Source organism: Etheostoma spectabile, chromosome 4 (genome assembly GCF_008692095.1).
Source record: "Etheostoma spectabile isolate EspeVRDwgs_2016 chromosome 4, UIUC_Espe_1.0, whole genome shotgun sequence".
NCBI lineage: Eukaryota > Metazoa > Chordata > Actinopteri > Perciformes > Percidae > Etheostoma > Etheostoma spectabile.
The window spans coordinates 15,054,453-15,072,624 of NC_045736.1; the positions used below are offsets into that span (position 1 = coordinate 15,054,453).

Genomic DNA, 18,172 nt, shown 5'->3' on the forward strand with positions numbered 1-18,172 from the left:
ACAGGTCTCTGCACTTTGAAAGAGGAGGTGTGCAAGCCGTTCACTCAGCCCTGAGGCTCCGTTAAAGGCAAGACAACCAAAAAATGCTTTCTTTTGTTTCCTGAATCCCCTTCATCCCTCTCCTGTTACTTTCAAAGCTCATCAAACACTTTCTCTCTAACTAGTTGTTGTATCGCAGTGCCCTCTGGTGTTGACATCTGTGTTCCTGCTCACCTTCAGACTACAACAGAGTTTTTGCTTTCCTCAGGAAAAAGGGGAATCATTTATTTTAAGTAACACAATGACACAGTGTATGATTATTTTGATCATCGGTTTCACACACTTTCTGTAATAAAACATCTACAAGCAAAATCATATCAGGGGGACAAAATCTTATCAAATGGGGGTCTGTGCAACACGTCAGTTTCCGGGTCATTGACGTAAATAAAAGTATGGAAACCATTGGACTAACACTTGACAGCTCAGGCTTCATGGGTCTTACGTGTGAGTACATGGCAGCCATCTTTCAGTTACTCCAGTTACACTATACATCTCTTTGGACCATTTTGCAGGAGCAGTAGGCCACTCATGTCTGTCCGTTAACTGTAATAATAATAATAATAATACATTTTATTTATAATTCCCTTTACATTTCAAAAGGAAATCTCAAAGGGCTGTAAGACTACTGCCAGCAACCGGTTAGCTTAGCTTAATTCAGCATAAAGACTTGGCATTGTCCAAAGGTAACAACATCTACCTACTGTAACGGCACCTCTAAAGCTCTCTAATTAACACGTTACCAAAAAGAAAAATGAATGTTGAACTGTAGTTAAGGGGAACTACGCCTATGTAAGCCCTGAGAGGCCACAACACGCAACATTAAGAAAACGCACACAAATAAACCACAGCACGACAACAATTGGCATGTTGTTATGTTTATTTGCTTGTGTTTTCTTATTGGCATGTTGTTATGTTTATTTGCTTGTGTTTTCTTATTGTTGCATGTTGTGGTTTATTTGCTTGTGTTTTCTTATTGTTGCGTGTTGTGGCCTCTCAGGGCCACCGCACTTTAAGCCAGGCAAATACATTTTTCACATGTGATGAAAAATGTGCTGCTGGCTGTAGCATTATGTTTAATGAGACATGCGGTTTGATGGTTTGATGAGATTTGTATTCTCTTTTTCTCTAATCTTTCTGAAATATTGGATAAGCTGACCTCTTTTTAAAAAAAATCCATCTTGTAGGGTGGAATTGCCATCTGAAACGTAACAAGGAGCCCCACATTTTTTCCACAATCCAAAAAAGGTTGGAAACCAGCAGTTTAATATGAAACAATGCTTTGTTTTTTTATTGTAAAATCTTACAGCTAAAACATGAATGTCAAAAAAAATATAGTGGAATAAAAAAGCAAAACATTTCCATCTGAAATTTAATGGAGTTGAAGTATAAATGAAAATACTAAAATAAAGTACAACATCATAATTGTAGTACATTACTTGATTACTTAATGACTTTTCACCTCTGAGGAGTAGTTCAAACCTTGGAACCCGCGGATTTAAGTACAGAGACAACACTACAAAGGAAAATGAAAAAAATCTGTGTTACACCCTAAAGTCATTCAGTATTTAATATACAATGCTTAATGCAAGCTTTATGTGATGCAACATCAGCACACTTCATATTACTACTTTCAAAACACTGTTTGGCCCCAGATTATTCTTATTTACACTGAAGAGGCTCATTTTAAAACCCAGTGTGCAATGGCCAATGGCTGCAGATGTTAAAACTCTGAACAATAAAAACAGGCTTTCCAGACGTCTGATGCACTCTGCTTTAATGTCTTACTACCAAGCACGCCTCAACCTGCCTCCTCAGCAGCTTTCAGCAGTTTCCACATTATTCCTCACATGTGAATAGCTGCTCAGAAATGTATATTCATACTCTATTCAAGCCAGTGTTGACAAGTAGACCTGCTGTCTGCACACATGCAATATTAATCTGGTGATCCTGTTGCAAATAGCCTCCAGTCAGCGTCCACTTTAGCTTCTTACCTGTCTGGTTTTATACAAGTGTTTCATTGTGAGCGGTGGATGTGTTGCTTGTGTTTGCTACACCTGATTTAAAAGATTTAATACACCACTCCAGCAGAGTCTCTATAGTCCTGATCAGAAGAATGTTCACACTGAGGTTTAGAGGCAGAACAAAGATTAAGAGCACACCCACAAACCCTAGCATTACATTAACCCCCGGGCAGGAAAACCCCCGCTGTCCCCACCCGCTTAAGCTCCTGTATTGTGAGTCCACATGTTTCTCCGTGATAAATGTAAGAGGTATACCTCTCTTTGTCTTTTCATGCTCCTGTCCTCCTCTCTGTTCAGACAAACAATTAGGGGAGATGAGGACAAAGTCTCCATGGTGATGCTCTGACATCTGCACAGTGTTCCAGGAATACGCTCTGTGAACATTGCAGCTGCTCTCTGTTTTCTCTGGGTCAACACACTGTGCTGGCTCTGACTTCGACATCCCAGGGTTCACAGGCTTGGAGGGCGCAGACAGCGCTGGAATGAGGTTATTCCAGCAACTATCGCCGTTACTGTTAACTCCATGTTTCTGTGTGTGTGTCCTTGCCATATGTGCAGGGTCCCAGTGTTGTCTGTGCAGGCCCATGCTAGTTGTCAGGAGGAACAGGAGGAGGGAGAGGAAGGCCATGCCCCAGCAGGGATTCACAGTGCTGGGCATGGGGCTGAACAGGTTGGGCAAACACCAAATGAGGGAGTTGGTTGTGTGCAAACAGGTAGCAGCCCACACTTCCTCCCGTTTCCATCGCCACCTGACATTGAGGGCGACGGCGATCCACACTGACAGGCAGCAGAGGTAGCTGACAACACAAGACAAGCCCTTTTCTTTGTCTTTGTTGTCTTTGCTGCCCTCCTCCTCTTCCACAGTTACCTCCACAACATAACAACGTTGTCCATCTGTTTGACTCACTGTCCTGTGAGGGACAACAGCGTGAGGCCACAGCAGTCTGGTCAGAGTCTCCACAGCGATCAGAGGTGTGGTCAGGAGCAACACTGCACCGTATGTGTGGCTGAGAAAGAAAAGGAAGCGCAGGGCAATGACGTCACCTACTGGGGTCAGCTCAGTCAGCCAGGACTCCAAGATACAGAAGAAACTCAGAAAAACTGAAGGAGACAAAAGATAAAGTGTCAGTGAGTTAGGTAACTCAATTGGATTAGATTAGTGACTCCAAACAAGAGTGTGTGAAAAGAGGTGAGCAGCTCAGCTAAAAACTAAATAAAAAGAGCTGTTCCTGATACTCACCTGTGACCAAGAAGTCGGTAAAGACCAGTAGGCAGCAGCAGCAGAAGCTGACGGGACTGTAAGAGGCAGCCAATGAGGGTAGGAAGAGGAGACTGCAGGCCAGTTTGCATACGCACAACAACAACGCTTCTTCCAACACACCATCCATTGCTGCAACAAGACAACACAAACACACAGGTTAACGTATCGAAAAACTGGTTTTCTTCTTGCCCCGGGGTGGAGGACCTCAGGAATTCCAGGCACTCTGCTGTCAGTAAACCCCCAACAATGTTAAATCTATCTGTATATAATGTTACATGATCATTCCAGTGTGAATCGTTCTGCCCTTTGGTTACAGATCAATATTTTTGTTGTTTACATTAGTAGTGAACCCTGGACCAGAGAGCTGTTTAAAGTCGATCAAAAATGATGTAACTCAGGAATAAGTTCAACTGTCAATATTATATTTAAATCTCTTTCACAATGTGATATTTAAAACCAGCAATGAAACAGCAAATGTCATGAAACTGCTCAGTAATGTGAATACACATTAAAATGGGCAGACTATTTTGCTGTATCCTGACTGTAAATATGCCCACCTCCTGACCCTGACATTGTACAATGAGACTGGTTCAACCTGTTAAAAGTATTCCATTATGTCTTATTACATGTTTACAGTAAGACAATTCAAACTACATACAACAGAAAACTACAAGTCTCGAAATCAAAAACTGCTGTTGAGTTCATTAGTTCTTACCTGGACTCACAGGAGCCTTCAGAGCAGCATGTCAATATGAGCTTCAAATGTTTCATCTGTTCCCTTCAGAACGGTTCCTCTTTTGCTCCGCCCTCATGGAGATAATGACCCCCCCTTCCTGTGCTCCCTGCTGCACCTGGCCTGTGTGGAGGTGAGAGAACATGTGCGTTTCCAGAGGGTGTGGCGCTGTTTGTGCAGACCAGAAAACCTGTCTGACAACTAACAGTGAGAGATACAAAATGCATGCATGATTGTCAGTTTGGGGTGTGTGTGTGGTGTGTGTGTGTGTGTGTGTGTGTGTGGGTGTGTGTGTGTGTGTGTGTGTGTGTGTGTGTGTGTGTGTGTGTGTGTGTGTGTGAAAAATCAAAATAAACTTGTTGACATCCGTGAAGGGTATACTGGATAAAAGATCTTTCATTTTCCCTGAGAATGTACAAACAAATTCCTGTGTTACACCCACCTTCCTCAAAATACAGTATGTTGTTTTAAAGGATTCAGCAAATACACACATGCAGGGTGTTTCAGCAGGATTAGACTGTAGATCACATTATTGTTTAGGCATTTGTAGGTTGTGAGTAGAATTTTGAAATTGATCCCAACCGGGAGCCAGTGGACTGTTAATGGACGACTCATGAGAAACTGCAGCAGAGAAGTTAGTTTCTTTAAAATGACAGTCATATATTGTGTGTATAGTAGTGACGTTTTAGTAAAGACAGTTTTGTAAGTCCAGGGTGAACAGTGTGAATGTAAAATGCTTGTATTTAGCTGGCATGAAACTACGTACATTCACTCAAGTACTGTACTTAAGTACAATTTTAAGGTACTTTCCATGCCACTCTCTACTTCTACTCCACTACATCTTAGACTACATCATTTATCTGACACCTTTAGTTACTAGTTACTTTACAAATTAAGATATTTGCACACAAAACACATGCAGTTTATAAAATACAATGTTTTATTAGAAATAAAAATGCCCAACAATATATAGACCAAGAAGTCCAGTAGAAATGATTAGACAATTAAAATGTGAGGATTTTTCTGCATTGAGTACTTTTACTTTTCTTACTGTTCTGCACTCAATCACTACTCTACCTCTACCTTCTTTTTTATCCTCAGTCTGAGTCGTGTCAAAGACGTGAGATGGAGTCTGGTAACATTTTGCATTTCCTATGAATACCTAAATATAAATTTGAATACGTGTGTGTGGGTGTATTTGTTACTTGTACAGATACAGACAAAGGCAGGAGCTCTCAGGGTTGAGCATCAAATCTACACACACAAAAATATGAAACGCTATACAATAAAATAAAAAAAAATCAACAGCATCACAAACTACAGGCTCCAAAATCCCTTAAAACAGTGTTTAATCCAATTTATTGCTATGGTTTAATCCAATCATTTTGAAAAGGCCAATAGATAATCTTAAAATGTATATATAAATATATATACATAAAAACAGATGTGTGTTAATTAAGTAATGCCTCATTTTTAAGTGATAGCTCATCATGTATATATCTTCTCTGACTTTCAGCCAGGAGCAACATGTTCAACAGCTCTTTCTTGTGGCATCAGTGCCATCTCCTGCTGAGCTCAGCACAGAGCATATTAGCAGCCTGTCATGCTGCTGCTGAGCGGATTACACATATTTACTGTACATAACCGTTGTGACCTGACAGACAGACAGACGGACACACGGCTTACGCAGCTTGGAAAAAGAAACACATTATTCTCACTATGCACTTGCAATACTGGAGCTCTACAACATATTACGTCATATTAATGTAGGCCTACCGTAAAATAAAGTGCGACCACAAGTCAGGCTCACACATGCAATGGGCTACTATATCACCACCAGCCTATCACCGTAACTGTCAGTAGGCCTACACAGGGAAACCGTGTTGAATGGGAAACTTCCCACGCATGTGCACGGTTTTATTCATCCCCAACATCTGCAAGGAAATGTCAGCGTTTAAATCAGAAAGCAGAAAATGGGTTAAAAAATCAGTTGGAGCTCGGTGTTTTTTAGACGCCTGCAGCACCCAGAAGTGAACAGCAGGCGACCCGGAAGGTTTGAAGTCCGACTGAGAGCAGGCAGAGAGAAGAGTCTAATCCTTTATTAAATAGCTATTTCTTCCCTCGCTTGGTTCAGGTACGTTGGCCGCTCGATGCAAATTCTCTGCCTCTTCTTTGCTCTTTTCTCTCGCACATTAGCTCTCATTGTGTCGCTTCGTCACCATCTCTGTTTAGCCCATGCAAAAGTTGTATTTTAAAAACATAAATAAGAGTATTTGCAGCGCAGAGGTGACACTGCTTTCCTTTCTTCTGTCGTGCAAATAAAAGCTTTCCCCACGCGCCAGTATTAACATCGACATTTGCGTTTATGGCTCAGCAGCAGCAGAGCATTCAGCGAAAGGCATGATGATTGTTGTAGGAAGTGTCAGGTTTTTTTTTTTTCTTCCCCCTCCTCGAGCCGGGCTATTCAAACCTGCAAATCAAAGTAAACAATCATTGTACGCTTAATGCAAATACGCACATCCCGACGCATCGTAAGCGCGTTTAATTACATCTGGAGAATTACCTCCTAAATATTCGGATCTGCAGAATATGGCGTCCAGTGCTTATAAAAATAAGACAGGGCTGCCATTTTTGTTTTCCTTTTGTCTGAAATTTTTTAATAAACTGTCTGAGAATGTGGGAGAGGCGGCGGACTGAGCGAGGCGTTGCGGGAGGATCGTTTCTCTCTGGAGGAGATGCTCTCGTTTTAGGATTTAAAGATCAGTTTACGTTTCTTCTGCTTTGAACAGGCGATTAACTCAGCACAGCGTGTACAAAAAAAGGACTAAAAGTTAACCCCAACTTTAGTTTCAGAGATGGACTCGTATTTTTCTCTGGATTGGATCTCACAGCAGTGATCCGTTTTCTGTTTCGTTTCACTGATGCTGGTTTTGAAGCTGAAATATTGAGATTTAGAAATAGTTTTCTGCCTGCAAAATACCTGCCCCCTGCACGTCATTATGGTAACACTACTGACGAGCTGTAGGATTTGTATAGCACCATTTAAGAGAGTATAGATATAGATTCCTCTACCCATGTAGGCCTAGTACTAACAGGCGGTTGTTACAGAATCAACAGCATAGCCTAAGTGGGCCATATTGCTTCAATATCACTTTCTAATATCCTTTGTAAGGGCTACATGGTTTTGTTGATTAATAAATGATTAACTATGTCTTATAGATCAGTAATAGGTACGCCACTATAAGATATTTTGGGTTGCCTCTGACTGATGTTTTATCTTTTAAGTTATTTGCAGTTAGCATTCTTATGGATTTTGCACTTCATATAAAAGACCACCAAGTCTCCAGCTATGTAAATAAGTCACTAATAAAGGGTCTTTAAAGCCATCGGGTCAGCAGTTGTATGCTTATACTGTATGTGGATGGATTTTGGTCCAAGAGATTCTTTTACAACCTGAAACCACAAAAGTTGTTCTAAAAGGCGTAAGTGATCCATAAAACATCAGTAAACAATGTATTAACCATTAGTTACAAATTACAACCCTTTAACTTCTTTGAAAGTACCATTACTTCCACAGCGCACCTGGTCAACTACTTTGTAAAAATGAAAACAAAAAAAAGGGGACAAAAAGTTTTGATGTGCTGATTTAATAAATGCCTTGGATGAATATCAAGAGTCGATCCATATAAAATCACAAACATTGTTTTCTTCCAGCTTCTTAAATGCAAAAATGCAATGCTTTTCTTTGTCGTATATTGTAGTCAACTGAAAATAGTTGGGTGTTAGGCTGTTAGTCAGAGAAAACGATACGTTTGAGTACATCACCCTTTGGAAACTACATTGCATTTTTGACAATTTTCTGACATGTTAGTGTCAATGTGAATAACCAACTGTAATAATCAAGAAAGTACTCAGCAGATTAGCCAACAATGAAAATAACCGTTATTCTGCAGCCGTAAAGAGCTCTGAAACACCTGCATCAGAACTATTGGACGTGGAAGTATTTTTCCTACTTGTTGGAAATACTTCAAACCCTTTTACATAAACGCATACATATTTAAGCTGAGTAGAAAGAAACTCAGCTGCATTTATGCAAAAACATACACAACTGTTCTGGCAAAAGTTTAATACTAAAGTAAGTCCAAAAAGCAATGCAGTCTGGACCTTACTCTACAGGTTGATTCTAAGGGCATACATCAGCATACAGCATAAATGTACAGCAATACACAGTAACCATATGTCATATACAGTACCTCCCTGCCATATAATATTTTCTGTGTGAAGCGTGTCGTTTAAAATAGTGACACAAGGATGTCAAGCTGCCGTCAAACTCCTGAGCCTGCTCTCTCGAGGCAGAAAGCCTCCAGGAAGTGAAACTGATCCCCACTGGCATCATTAGAGAACTATTTTGTGGGGTTTACTGTACGCTCGTACCCCTGAACGTATCGTTTTTGTTTCTCTTGGCTCACGGATCCGGACTGCGTTATGCCTCTGCTAAGCCAAACAGACTGAGGAATGGTGAAGTGTGCCAAAGCACGCAATGCAAAATGTTTCAAAGAAGAAACTTCATACGAGGTTGAGAAGAGAAGCTATGGAAAGAAAAGCCTTTAGATCAAAACTTCAGCAGCAAGCAGCTCTCTCTGGAAGGTTTCTGTCCATCTGGCCAAACAGTGTGTGCTCTATTGCATCCCATAGAAATCAAATATTGTCATTTAAAAGTTATGTCATCCTCTTATTTTGCCATAAAATAGAAAATAACTACTGTGTTACTTACAAATAAGTATGGTTTCTGTACAGCATCTTCTCTAGTTATTCCATGTTCTTTATATTCAGCAGCATTACTGACCTCTCAGCTTTTGACCACATCATTCAGGTCTCACTGAACACTGAGGTGAGACTCAATGTTTCTCTGTTGCGGCCCCATGTGACGAGGAGGAGACAGACGGATTAGGATCTGAGCCACATCACTTTTACGGTTTTCTCTGATAACCTTTTTTGGAGAGTTTCCTAGCTGTTGTAATCATGTCAGAGCCTATCTCGGAGGCAACATGCTGTTCTCGAAGTCTTGTGGTTTGAAAAGCTGCATTACTCACTTTAACGTCCTCCTTTAACAACAGACGCATCCTCTCTGCCATCTCTGATAAAGCACTGTGTAAAGAAACAAGGTCTCCTCTCGCGCTTTTGGGAAAGGGGGAGAACTAATACATAATTTCTCTGAAAACACACTATCACAAGACTGTGACAAGTTATCTCTAACTATCACGTCAAACAGTCAGCTGCTGCTTGGGCGGAGAACTACTGACACAAGTTTTTAACCACTGTTTTGTACACTAACAATAGATCTTCACATAAGTTGACAGGAGGCAGTTTTGTTAGTAATATCTTAAAATACTGGTCCCCACCTAAGAAACAAAATAAACCTGAGGGGTCGCAAGATGATTCAGATTTTCCTCAAATCTTTGCCTTTTCATGTGTAAATTACAACTCTTAACATCATTAAATTAGAAATAAATAAAAATCACTCACCTATGATGAGTGACTAAACATTGCTTCGTTTAAGGGGTCCCAAGCCGGACTACAAAAGTCTGACTACAAATACGTACTCTGGATACATTTCACTGATGGACAGATGGCTGCCCTCACCTTGTTTATGACCCTTTATGTATTTATTTCAGGATGGCTGAACCTCGCTTTAACAATCCCTATTTTTGGCCTCCACCTTCCACTATGCCCGGCCAGGTGAGTGACTCTGGTATTCACACCTATTTAGCACACATCTTTTGACTGGCTGTAGCCAAGTCAGAGGACATTGACTAACGCAGCGCATCAACACGTGTTTTTTTTCCCACTTGACAATTCGACCGGACGTGACATTAGGGCGTGGAAGTGTCAACGATTACATTTTTTATTAGTTTATTCAAGATTGTGACTTAATTTTGATCAATTTTGATTTAAAATCAATTGTGACACCCTTAATCTGTTGTGATTGATTAATTAAGTTCTTTTTTACACTTCTGTTTTGCATGGATTAAAGACAGGAGATAAAACATTTTAGTTAGTGAGCTTTAAAAGTGCTGGTAGGGGGTATTGTGTACCTCTGGACAGCCAGCCTAACTGTTTCTAGTCTTTGTGCTAAGCTAAGCTAACTGACTGCTGGCTCTAGCTACATAGTTAGCATACAGGTATGGAATCTTCTTATTGAAAGGTCAGTAAAACATTATTAAGCCTTTTTGTCAAAAGATCCACATATTCCTTTAAAACTGTGGTTCCCAACCTGGGGTTCTTAGGGTTAATCTGAGGGGTCACCAGATAATTAAAGGGATAAATTAAATCAATCTGTCAGTGAAAATGTTTTTTTTTCTTCTAAGTTTTGCCTATTGAGAAATACTGGATACTATCTTTTCTGGCTTCTAAGAATCCTTTAAGTTAGATACATCAGAAAAAGAAAGTCCAAAACCTGTGATGAGGGGTCAGAAGTAAATGTTGAATCTTTTTAAGAGGTTGCAAGACAAAATGGTCGGGAACCACAGTTTTAATTCAGCGATTAATTGTTCAGATGTTTACTGAAAGGACGTTTTGGGTACAATGTCATGTATCAACCTCTAGAGGGAACTATCGTCTCATAAAGTGACACTACCTGAACTGATGGCTGTTCTCTTGTCACAAATGTTTCCTGGCTGTCAGCTGGATAACCTAGTCTTGATTAATAAAATCAAGGAGCAGCTGATGGCAGAGAAGATCAGACCGCCACATCTGTCCGCTGTCTCAGCCCCTTCCCAACAGCAATTACTGGCTCCCCCCATCCAGTCGGATGGCGGCCAGCACGGGATGTCCAAAGTTCACCAGATGCCGGTTCTCCACAGCCCGTCTCAGCCTGATATTGCCCTGCACGCCCGCCCCGCCTCCAGCTCAGTCACAGGTACTCCTCACATGCCTCACTAGTTCTCATTCTTTACCAGTGGTGGAAGAAGTATTCAGATCCTTTAAATAAGTAAAAGTACTCATACCACACTGTGGAAATACTCCACTACAAGTCAAAGTTTTCCATACAAATCATTGCTTAAGTAAAAATATGTTAGTATTGTCAGAACAATGTTAATTTATCAATTTATTTCTCATGTGAAATCATATCAAATACTATTTAATTTAATTGAAATTGCTCAGTTCCTACAATTTACACGTTAGAACAGTCCTCATAGGAGCTCTAGCTTCTACCCCACCGTAACATCTTTATTTATTTTTAAAGATTTTTTTAGGCTTTAGGTTTCCCTTTACTAGATAGTGATAGTGTATAGAGAGGAAAGGGGAGAGATGGGGGATGACACACAGCAAAGAGCCACAAGTCGGACTCAAACCCGGGCCGCTGCAGGACTCAGCCAACATGGGGCGAACGCTCTTACTGGGTGAGCTAGCTTCAGCCTTTTTCTTGCCGCGTGGAGGATGTGCGCTCTGGCTTCTGTAGATTAGTTGGGACGTTAGGCAATCTGTAATGATAGCTCCACTGGGCTGGGTAGTGAGGATCAGATGTAACCCTTGACCAGTCGTCCAAAGCACTTCATCACTACAGAGGTGAGTGCCACTGGGCGGTAGTCATTCAGGCGGGCTGGCCTTGCTTTCTTGGGTGATGGTGGTGAGGTGATGGTGGACCTCATGAAGCACATGTGGATGACAGACAGACAGGTTGAATGTTTTTTTGAGACACATGGTTTTCACTGGACATAAACATGAAAAAAACTAGTTACACAAAAATGAAACTAGTAACTCAAGATTTCAGATAAATGTAGTGGAGTAGAAGTATAAAGTTGTATAAAATGGAAATACTCAAGGACCTTTAACTGGTATTGAAGTACAGTACTTGAATAAAGGTACTTAGTTACATTCCACCACTGCTTTTTACTGATCTGCAAGAACTGCATTAATCCTGCCTCATCAGAGTTGGTTCAGCTTCTCTCAGTTCCCTCTTCCCAGGGCCCTCTTTAACAAATGGGAATTTCCCCGTACATTTTTACCAGGTCGGATTCTGGGGGATGTAAACTTGAATCTGGACGATAAGGCAGCTATAAAAGCCAGAGGAATATGGGAAGACTGGCATCTGCGTCAACTTATAGACCATCCCTCCAGGACGAACCATGTCTCAGGTAACCACAGTTTGTACAGTTGGTACTCCCTGTTGCTGTTAAACAAAGAAACATAGAAACAAAGATGATTGTCTTGCCCAGGTCTGCGGTTTGTGGGCTTCATTCATCATTAGTTCTGGAAATAATGTTGGGAAATTTGGACTTTTCTGTACTGCACTTATTTGTAGAAGAATATACACTTAATGGAAAATTACTTTTCAAACACCGCTAAAAAGAGAGTCATTCTTGCCAACCATCCTACCATACGTCCATTGTATCTTATATACTGTTTATGTTAGCTGTTTATCCAGGTAGTTACAGTTTGTCTGTGTTTGCATGATTGTTTCCCTTCATATATGATATGAATTGGCAATTTTGATGACAACTTATTTCAGTCCTGTCTTCACTTTTGCACCAATCAGGTGTGGCGCTGGCATCCAGAACAGGCAACCTCAACGCCTCAGAGATCATCACTCCCACCACGCCCACCTCGAGCAGCCACAGCCGGCTGGGCGGAGCCCCCACACCTCACCTCATCTCAGGGTTAGCCTGCAGCCATGGGATGGAGCACGGGAAAAACAACGGGGGCCTTGTCGGACTCCTCGGCCCTCCCCCAAAGGAGGAACGGGGACGTAAGAGGATCAAAGCAGAGAATGGGTCGTCTCTTTTGGTGGTGCCCTACCCGATCCTAGCCTCAGGCAACGACCAGTCCTGTGTCACCATCACTGCCAAACAGGGAAAAACCTACAGGTATGTGTTAAAGGACTAGATGCATAGATAACCAGTGCAGTGCCTCTGACTCATTCCTCACAATTCCAGGAGTCTAGTAAATCTCCCTCTGTACTCTGAAATATGGGTAAAGCTACAATATAGAATAAAAAAGAATGAATTTAATTTAATGTCCCAGATATTTACCAAACACAGACCATAATGAGGGAAGAGGTACTCCGATTATTAACTTGGGTAAAAGTAAAAATTACAACAAAATGAGAACTATACAAAATTCTCCATAAGAAGTAAAAATATTTAAAATGTTACTTAAAGCGTCTATAATAAGTAATGTTATGTTAATGAATCAAATGGCATTTGTGATGACATTTCACTATTGTACAGCTTGTTTCTAAAGCCTTGCTAGCCAAAAACAAAATTGCTTATAGCAGGTAAATATATATAAATATCAAAAGTACTCACCATGCTGTTATACATTAAAATGAACTGATCATGTGTTTTATATACAGTCTAATAAATGTATCTGCTAGTAACTATAGATGTGTTATAAATGCAATGGAGTAAAAAGTTTAAAGTAAAAAAGTGGAAATACTTAAGTAATGTACAAGTACCTCAAGAAATACTTACAGTTCACCACTGACGGACACACATAGACAGTTTTAATTGTGTTTTTCACATCGTTACACAGTTTTGAGATTTTAAACGTGAACAGATGTGCAAATAGGTAGCAAATGGAACGTGCTAAAAACTTTATCAGAGTCAAAAGTGGGACGGGCCACACTTGGTCTTGCTCAATAACGAGGACAAATTTGCAATTCAGCTTGTATTCTGGGCATTCATGTGTCTCTCTGAGGGTGCACCATATGTCAAGTCAATTTTTTGTGTATATTAAGAAATGTATTAATATAAAAAGTATATAATATAATGTATTTATATATCCTCATGTCACAAATTTGCGTCAGGGCGCTTATGTGTGTCTTCTATCTGTGTTGCTGTGTTTTTGAAACAGGTGTAAAGTTTGTCCGCTGACCTTCTTCTCCAAGTCCGACATGCAGATCCACTCCAAAACGCATACAGAGATGAAGGCTCACAAGTGTCCTCACTGCACTAAGTCCTTTACAAACGCATCGTACCTGGCCCAGCACCTGCGCATACACCTGGGCGTCAAACCTTACCGCTGCTCCTACTGCGAGAAATGTTTTCGCCAGCTCTCCCATCTGCAGCAGCACACCAGGTCAGGTCTTTGTCAGTTTTGTCATTTTGTTGATATCCACCAAAGCTATGATGAGCATAAGTGTATTCTGTTGTTAATCTGCTTCAATAACATCATTTATATTCTAAGCTGGAACAGCCCACTAGTACTGTTAGCCCACTGAGCTGTGGGGGAATATGATTGTAATTAATATTGCATATTGCAGTAAACAAATGGTTGCTATGTAACGAAATAGGGGAGTGATGGCCTCCTGAGAAGAGAATGAAGTCACACTCCCTCTGTGTGTTTTGTAATTCAATGCTTTTCTTTGTTCTAAAAGACGGTCTTTTTTTCTTCTGAATATTGAGTACAGCCCGTTTAAACCACAATTTTTTAAAAATTGTCTAAATTAACAATTGCCTCTGCAATTTAAAAATTGCCTAAATTGCCTATATTGACCATTAAATGGTCACCTGACTGCCATTTTCAAGACCATGAACCATGAACTTATTCTATAAATAAAAAAAATGATAAAATGAAGCACCACAATTAAAATCGTAGAAGTCTCAGGAATTATTGCATCACTCAATACTGCTAGAAGTGAGAAAATGTAAACTTAAATTTTATATGTTTGTTGTAATTTTGGTTGACTGACCCTTTAAAATTGCGTGAACTTGTTGTAGTATTAGGAATTGGTGTTTAAGGTCCAATCAGTTGGGAAGGGGTGTAGTGCTGCCCTAGTTATCACAGTCCTTTTTCCTTCTCGTTAACTCTCTGCTGGCCAGCTTTTGTTGCTCTGCACACACGCCACTGGGTAAAATTCAACTTTTAATAGTGTTACATTTAATAAAGAGATTTTCTAAGGTTGAGCTGTTTTGTTATGTTAGTTTTGAAGCTTCCTGTCTGACCTATTTGAAAAGACTTTTAGAAGCTAATGATGATATCATATTTCAGAATCCACACAGGCGATCGGCCGTACAAATGCGGCCATCCAGGATGTGAAAAAGCTTTTACTCAGCTATCTAATCTGCAGGTAAACATGAAATGTATTACCTTCGCCATCTGTTTTACAGCCTTGACCCTCCACTGCTTAAACTGTGAGCCAATCGCAATGCGGCACCAAAGTGACTCCGTTTCTGCATGTTTTTGTTTTTTTTGTAATTTCCCCTGCTGAAGTCCCACCAGAGGCAGCACAACAAGGACAAGCCCTTCAAGTGTTCCAACTGTTACCGTGCCTATTCAGACTCTGCCTCGCTGCAGATCCACCTGTCTGCACACGCCATCAAAAACGCCAAGGCCTACTGCTGCAGCATGTGCGGCCGGGCGTACACGTCGGTGAGTTAGAAGTCCAATTTAAGTTAAAAAAAAAATCTGAACTACCTACAGTGGAGATGCTTAAAAGTGTTGTTGTTTTTTCTTCAGGAGACGTACCTTATGAAACACATGTCTAAACACACAATGGTGGAACACGTGATTTCCCATCATTCCCCCCAACACAGGACAGAGTCTCCCACCATTCCTATACGGATCTCCCTCATCTGAGCTCCTCACCCGTCTATCTCCTGTCCTCCCATCAGAGACGTTTCCTGTGTATTCTGCGCTCTTCTGATGGACTTTGAACCCATAAATGGGTTCCAAAAATCTGCCAGATTGTACAAGTATCTTGTGAAGAAGTGCTCTTTTATTGAGTAAATCCTCCTTTCCTTTCTTGCTGACCAGATAGTATTATCGGGGACATCCAAAGATGACTTCTCAGCACTTTCAGGCCTGGCAATGACAGGCCTAAAAATGTATTTTTCTATTTGACTGAATTAAAAAAATACAAAGTAAGTATTGCTCCGGGCAGCTACAGTACATAGAAAGTCTTTTTTAACCTTTTTGTGTTATAACAAGATTACATTGTTTTTTTTTTAAATGGTCCATAACTTTCTTTACTCAAGTCATTGCAAAATATAATATTTGCATCAGAAATAGTCTTCCGTTAGCTGAGTGGCCAAGTGAACATAACGGGGAATGCTTATATAATGTGTATTCATGTATATTGTGCCACTTTTGATGTCAGTGTTTGCAATCTTTCAACAATCATGTGGCCATAACGCAATCTCACCCTGTTGCCAACATCGGATGCGTGACTCATCTCACTCACTGGATGGATGGTTGGATATATTTTATTTTACATATATTTTGTAAGGTTTTAAAATAAGCTCAAAGCTTAAAGTTTAAAAAGTGCTTTAGATCTCCTAAATAAAAGAACTTAAAAAAAAAAGTGTTTGATAAAAAGACACTAAAAACCACACAAAATCTGATTTGAAACTTTAATTGATGCAATGAATGTGAGAGATTCTGCTTTCAAGTGCTGTTAAGTACAGGAAGTAATTTAAAAATGTGCTTTTGTAAAAGTCAAAACAAAAATATAATAATCTATATGCATTTATTTTGCCAAATTCCCCACAATATTTATAATTATGATGTTCATATTAAATTGAATCATGCACTCAGTGCTTTTTTGTCCCCGTTGAGTGTGCAAATGAATAAATGTTACACCACCACTGTGCTGCTGCTGCTGCTGCTTCACAGACAAATGTGTTACTTTCCTGGAAAACATTTATGTGGTCACTCTTTTTGGTTTTCAGCTATAATGTGTAACAGAAGCATTACACATCTTTGAATACTCATTTTACCATTGTTTTATTAATGAAAACGTTGCCATTTTATATGCATTTAAGCCTTAACTTTGTTACAACTCTAGGGTCCACGTTGTTGTTTTATCACTTTACATTTGCCTTTTACGTCATAGCATGATCTATACTGTAAATAAAGTATATTAGCTGTCAACCTGTTTTATAATAAAACATTCTATAATTACAAGTAATGGTGAAAAAACCTTTTTTGTTTTCCTCGCTAGGAAATAATCCTGGTAAAGTTATTGTAAGGCAAAACAAGATAAACAATAAGATGAAGGCTGCCATTTCAGCATGCCTTCTTAATGCTGATGAATAAAATGCTTCATCAGACCTATGGTAACACGTGTTGGGTTGCTCTTGTCACTCTTCACAAGGCTTTTGAAAGCAGTGTCTGGTTGGGGCCTCTCGTCACATTTTAGATGTCTATGAGTTGTATCAAAAAGAGAGATTTCTCCTTTAAACCTCTCAGCTGTTTGAGGACAAAGAGCTAAAACTCAAGTCAGATCAGAGAAAAGTCTAAGAACAATTACTGCCAATCTGTGTATCAGATCTTTGTATTTACTTCTTTTGTACCTCACTTATCTCACGACCCCTTCATTTATTTATCTTGTGACACTTTGCAGGGGCCCGCCCCCTAGGTTGGGTACAACGCATGTAATTTGCTGTATATAAACTAGCACCACCTTGAGCAGCTACAACGGTAACATGCTGTTTACACGTTCTTTTCTCTGCTTCTCTTTAGTCGTCAGATTTATCTACCAACCCTCATAGAGCTGGCTCATGTTTGCCTTGGACTAGCTCTTAGTTATGCCGTTGTAGTTTTAGACTGCTGGGGGACTTCATTTGACACACTGAGCTCCTCTCTCTTTCAATCTGTGTGCATTTGTGTCCCAGAAATGCTTCTAACTAACTTTGCTCTGGGAAGCTTACTTACCAGAGTCCTTATGACTTCTTGCCGCACAGTTTTCCTTGGATTAGGGTGGCACCTCAATCATGGTTGCAACTGTTGCCATGGTACTGCTTGGCACTTGCTACGCCCTGCTTATGCCCTGCAGGGCCCCGCTACACCCTGCTATGCCCAGCAGTGTTCTGCTACGCCCTGCTATTCAATGAACAACTACAGCTACTATTTTTAGTCATAGTTCCATTATCTTTACTGTTACAATAATTCCCACCTTTCATCATACCCCCAACCGGCACTGTCAGACAGCCCCAACAAGAGCCTGGGTCTGTCCGAGGTTTCTCCCTAAACTAAAGTTTTCCTCACCACTCGAGGTTTCTCCCTAAAAGGACATTTTTCCGCACCACTGTTGCACTAAAGGCTTACTCTTGGGGGAATCATTGGGATTGTTGGGTCTTTGTAAATTGTAGAGTGTGGTCTAGACCTACTCTATCT

The 18,172-nt window shown here is 40.3% G+C and overlaps 2 protein-coding genes across 4 annotated transcripts; one reads left to right on the top strand and one right to left on the bottom strand.

Moving 5' to 3' along the window:
• Positions 1-1,588: 1,588 nt before the first annotated feature.
• LOC116688623 (uncharacterized) lies at positions 1,589-4,250 on the bottom strand. Of its 2 annotated transcripts, XM_032514776.1 has the most exons (4): positions 4,037-4,250; positions 3,301-3,450; positions 2,037-3,161; positions 1,589-1,998 (listed from the first exon to the last, which is right to left on the bottom strand). In XM_032514776.1, the coding sequence occupies exons 2-3, from the start codon at positions 3,446-3,448 to the stop codon at positions 2,041-2,043; spliced, it is 1,269 nt and encodes a 422-aa protein (XP_032370667.1). In that variant the 5' UTR covers positions 3,449-3,450; positions 4,037-4,250; the 3' UTR covers positions 1,589-1,998; positions 2,037-2,040. The 2 variants fall into 2 exon arrangements, with proteins under 2 accessions (XP_032370667.1, XP_032370665.1); XM_032514774.1 differs by having other exon boundaries at positions 1,589-3,161.
• Positions 4,251-5,925: 1,675 nt separating this feature from the next.
• Positions 5,926-16,641, top strand: znf362a (zinc finger protein 362a). 2 transcript variants are annotated; one of them, XM_032514772.1, is made up of 9 exons: positions 5,926-6,188; positions 9,730-9,793; positions 10,739-10,973; positions 12,067-12,192; positions 12,594-12,921; positions 13,910-14,134; positions 15,047-15,125; positions 15,269-15,427; positions 15,515-16,641. In XM_032514772.1, the coding sequence occupies exons 2-9, from the start codon at positions 9,731-9,733 to the stop codon at positions 15,632-15,634; spliced, it is 1,335 nt and encodes a 444-aa protein (XP_032370663.1). In that variant the 5' UTR covers positions 5,926-6,188; position 9,730; the 3' UTR covers positions 15,635-16,641. The 2 variants fall into 2 exon arrangements, with proteins under 2 accessions (XP_032370663.1, XP_032370664.1); XM_032514773.1 differs by having other exon boundaries at positions 10,772-10,973.
• The last annotated feature ends 1,531 nt before the right edge of the window (positions 16,642-18,172 follow it).